Source organism: Centropristis striata, chromosome 3 (genome assembly GCF_030273125.1).
Source record: "Centropristis striata isolate RG_2023a ecotype Rhode Island chromosome 3, C.striata_1.0, whole genome shotgun sequence".
Lineage (NCBI taxonomy): Eukaryota > Metazoa > Chordata > Actinopteri > Perciformes > Serranidae > Centropristis > Centropristis striata.
Window position 1 is genome coordinate 29,784,204 of NC_081519.1, and position 5,000 is coordinate 29,789,203.

Sequence of the window (5,000 nt, forward strand, 5' to 3'; positions counted from 1 at the left end):
GTAAAAATAATGCTTTACCATTTGGATTGTTGTGTAAATCAACCCCAAGTCACTCTCTAGTTGAATGTGATACATTTTTAGATTAAAAAACACCCTGGACATCATTCATTCATTGGTATTATTTGTATTATTATTGCATTGGTATTATTTATGTTATTAACTGGACCAGCCCCTTAAATGTGTGAAGACATACCAGGCTGACTACAGCATAATGTAAACAACACTGCCAGAGCCACAATGAGTTTGTAGTAGGTGTGTAAATGATCAACAATCAATATGATTGGCAGAAATACAGGGCCCCGAAACTGAATTTTGCTTAGGGCCCCATGGAGGCTTGGGCCGGCTCTGAGAAAGACTTCCTGTGTCTCTCTGTGGAGCATCTTGGTGCCAGCAATCTCTGACTGAAGGTTCTCCTGAGTCTATCCAGCTCCTCATGGAGTGGACTGCATCCACATTCTTATTAGCCAACATGGACACCTCTCTCATCAGCCATTTTTCTCAGGACTTGATTGAGAAATAAAAAGTTCCATCCATTTAAATAGACCAATTGAACCACAGCAACTAATTTTGGGTACTGTATCATTAACAGATTTAGGGAAAAAATTGTGTGTTTATGCTCAGGGTTCTTTTATTGATTGCACATAAAATGATGACAGTAAATTGGCTGAAGCCTAATCCACCCACAATGGACCAGTGGTCTCAAAGGCTTAAGGATGTAAATTGTATGGAACACATAACTGCAAACCTTCGACTTCAGACGGACTTGTATCTTGAAAAATGGTCACGTGTTATAATGTATTTGTGAGAATACTGTCTCTGTTCAACTGGGCTAGATGGTGTTTTTATTTTTCAATTATTTTAATTATTATTATTATTGTGTTTTTCATTGTTACTATTACTAATTAGATCGACAAAGAACATTCCTTCACCTCTTTGCTATTTGATTGTCCTTGTATTTGAGTATTGATACTTGCCATAATGTGTGAGACTCTGTCAAGGAACTTGTTCTAATAAATGTTCAAAAAAAAGTTCCATCCAAAATATCCATCAGGTGGGCAGAAACATGACCGCAACTAAATAATTCCAAACCAACGTCCAAATAATCAATAAATGATTAGTGAACTGGCCTACTTTAATCAGGCACAGGGGCCCGGAGTGTCAGTGGTCCCCTGGCCTTCAACTGCCAAATGTCTCTTAAAGAGACATGCACCAACCACGAAAAAGAAAACACAAGAGACACAAAAGACTACAAAGTGATACATAAAAAGACTCTAAAGAGATAAAAACAGCTGAAAGGGTGATGCAACAAGACTCACATCCACATGAAAAGGGGCAACAGAAACAGAAACACATAACACAAAGAGAAACAAAACCACAGAGAGATGTATAAAACTACAAAGAGACAACAACAGACAGACTACACAATATAAAGTCCTTGTTTCTTTCTCCTATGTAGGAGAGTTGGTCAGCCTATGATCTTTCTAATGACTTTTTTTGCAGTTAACTCATCATTACAATGGGGGGGGTCCAAAATATATGCACACATGCAAGCACATATCTACTGCAAGATTGTTTAATGTAGAGTAATGTAACCTGGTTAGCAGGAAGGCTATAGCTTTTCAGCATAACAAGACAACATCTTCCCTGTATGTTCAGGTTATCTCCGGGACAATTAATGATACTGTGTTGGAGGTTGGGCCCCATTCATTACTTTGATGCTCAGGGGCGCATGAAGACACCAGAGTGGGACTTTCTATGGGTCTTCCATACTATTGGGCATAAGGGCTGTTTCCACTACCGGGCAATACCCGGAATAAGGCGGGTCTCACTCACCGAAACGCCCCTAATTTGAATACGAGCAGAGAGCAGGGTCTTTTTTCTCCCCTGAAAACAGCCTGGTTACTGATTGGATAGAACGCTAAGTGGGATGTGACGTAGTACTCTACACGACAACAACACACACCATTTGTAAGAGCCGGATGCAGTGTTCCCAACTTAGCGACTTTGTTGCTAAATTTAGCTTCTTTTCAGACCTCCTTAGCGACTATTTTTCAAGACAGCGACTGGAGACAAATCCAGCGACTCCTTCTTACTCTTTTAAACGAGCCGCTAACGAGGCTGGAGGCCGGCTTGTTAACAAGAAGTTAGCTACAGTTAGCTCTGTAGCAGTACAGTGCGTATGTGCTGCTGCTACAGGAGGTGTTCACTTAGCGATCTCTGTTTGTTTATAACAAGCACCAGACACTCTGTGCATAGTTAGTGATGCCGTTAATTCACAATCACTATGTTTATGATCAGCAGAGACTCTGTGCATAATTAGCCATGCTGCTTTCAGCTGCTGATGTTGTGCACAGTTAGCGACGGTGAAAACCATACGTCACCTCCGGAGTCATTTCATGGGGGTTGTATCCTCTGATTTACAGACACCAGCAACAGTTACTAAGGCTCATGGGGGTTATAGTATTTGGAGTTATTTTCCTTATAAAAGTTAAATAAATAACCTGATTTCTCAGAAACAATGCAGAAAAATGAATGCTAGTTATCCAGGAGACTTGAATGTTGCTGTCGCAAGAAATATTTAGGTTATTACTAAAAGAAAACACGTGTACCCTGTTGTCAACTGGTTCTGTAGCTACACATGAACATACACTTATTCCAGTTTTTATTTAGTTTGGTAGTGACAAGGGCCATGGATGAAGGCAGTTTCTTGAGTTAATGTTGTTTGTTACTGTTGACATGAAAATGATTAAAAAACACTTCAGGTAAAAAAAACCCATTTTCATACTTTTAAGACTGAACTTAAAAAGATCCAATAGATGTGATGAATGAATGAGTGAGCCAGAAAGGAATATTTTCCACCCAAGGTTATTATAGTTAACGAAAACTAACGAAATAACGAAAACTAGAATTGAAAAAACATTTTTAAGTTTTTGAAAAAACTATAACTAACTGTAATTGTATTTTGTGGTTACAAAACTAACTAAAATTATGGTGATAATGTCCTTAGTTTTCGTCTTTGTCAACTTTTTTCATACGTAAACCTTTTTGGTTGATATGAAATCTATTTCATCTATCTGGTTTTATGACTTCATAAACGTATTGGGGCTGAGATGGATCAGAGAAAGGAAATAAAGGCAACATTTATTCTGACCTTATTGAATCTGGCACCCAACAAATACCCCATTACAAAAACACTAAAACTAATAAAAACTAAACTAAAACTAAGCATTTTCCAAAAAATAAAAACTAGCAAGCTACTATAAAAACTAATTTAAACTAACTGAATTTGAAAACAAAAATTGAAAACAAAATCAAAACTAAAACTAATGAAAAATCCAAAACTATTATAACATTGTCACTGACACAGCAGCAGCTGTGTGTCCCTGCTGGACTCACCATCGATGGCGGAGCGACAGACCAGGTGGGAGTAGGAGAAGTAGAGGGGAGCTTCCAGACTGAAGTATGACTCCAGCACCTTCTTTACCTTCTCACTGAGGTTAAAGAACAGACGAGCACTCTTCACTGGGACTGTCCCCTCCTGTCCAAGCTGCGGGAGGTGGAAACACTAATTAACAGCAGCTACAAGGATCAAACCAGTTTTTAAATATGAAAAGGTTAGAATTAATTAACATTGGTATGTTTAAAATTTGTCTTTGGTGGCTTTTTTGGGTAACACTTTAGATTAGGGAACACATATTCAACATTAATTAGTTGCTTATTAGCATGCAAATAAGTAACATATTGGCTCTTAATTAGTCATTATTAAGTAGTTATTAATGCCTTATTCTATAACCAGTAAGCCAACTAACTAAGAGTTTCCCCTCAATAACCTCATAATTACTGCTTATAAGTAGTAAGTAAGGAAGTTGTTGTATATGAGTTATGATCTTAATATGCTTTACTTTGTATGGACTTTATAAGTCTCTACATATCGGTGAATGAAACCATGGAAACGCCAAATAGCCACCTTCTCCAGACCTTTGACGTGACTGGTGGCTCCTTTTGGATGATTGGATGAGGATTGGTAGATTGTAATGTCAATCATTACTCTACAAAGTGGGTCACTTTGTGCCAAAGTTAGTCTACCATTGAATCATCCAAAAGAAGCCACCATGTGTAATTAAGAGCCAATATGTTACTTATTTGCATGCTAATAAGCAACTAATTAATGTTGAAGATGTGTTCCCTAATCTAAAGTGTTACCCTTTTTCGTAATGAAAATATCAGGTTTAACTTCATAGTTTAAATGACCTTTGGTGGTTTAGGACTACAGACCTTCACAGCCTTGAGGACAGTGACTCCCTGGAAGGTTTCACTGGGGGAGTGGGGGGAAGGGCGCCCCCTGTAGCCATCACCTGTCAGAGCAGCTGCCTGGGAAATATGCACAACATCAACAATGACATGATGGAGCCACAAACAAAGCGGAAATGCAAAAATTAAGGACACAAAAATGCATCAGGTGACATGAACAGACTTTTAATGTTCTTTAAAAAAATTATTTAAAAAGGCATACTTAAACCTTATTATTTTAAAATTGTACATTAATGCCATCCTAAAAAACATAGGACCCATTTTTAGAAAAAAGGTCCTATGTTCCCCGTTTTTCCCAAAAAAAGGTCCCTGTGACAATACATACCGGGGAGCATAGGACCCTTTTCCAGAAAAAGGGTATTCACATTTAGAGCTTACAGACATGTACATGTATCTGTGTGTGTGTGTGTGTGTGTGTGTGTGTGTGTGTGTGTGTGTGTGTGTGTGTGTTCTTGTACTTCCTACATAGTGAGGACCAGAACACGTTTTAATATGGTTTTTAACCAACAGAGAGAGGACATTTTGGCCGGTCCTCACTTCTTTTAAGGCTTTTTTGAGATTTCAGACTTTGTTTTAAGGATTAAAGGCTACATGATAATGATAATTAACTGAAACTGTATTGTGTGGTTACAAAACTAACTAAAATTATAGTGAAAATGTCCTTTATTTTCGTCTTTGTCAGCTTTTTT

At 37.9% G+C, this 5,000-nt stretch overlaps 1 protein-coding gene across 1 annotated transcript in view; it reads right to left on the reverse strand.

Moving 5' to 3' along the window:
• Positions 1-5,000, reverse strand: part of p3h1 (prolyl 3-hydroxylase 1) — a 27,565-nt gene that overhangs the window by 5,155 nt on the left and 17,410 nt on the right. The window contains exons 10-11 of the mRNA XM_059330047.1: positions 4,276-4,371; positions 3,397-3,547 (exon numbers count right to left, since the gene is read on the reverse strand). Of these exons, the coding sequence (XP_059186030.1) occupies positions 3,397-3,547; positions 4,276-4,371 (247 nt within the window). The remainder of the gene's footprint in view (positions 1-3,396; positions 3,548-4,275; positions 4,372-5,000) is intronic.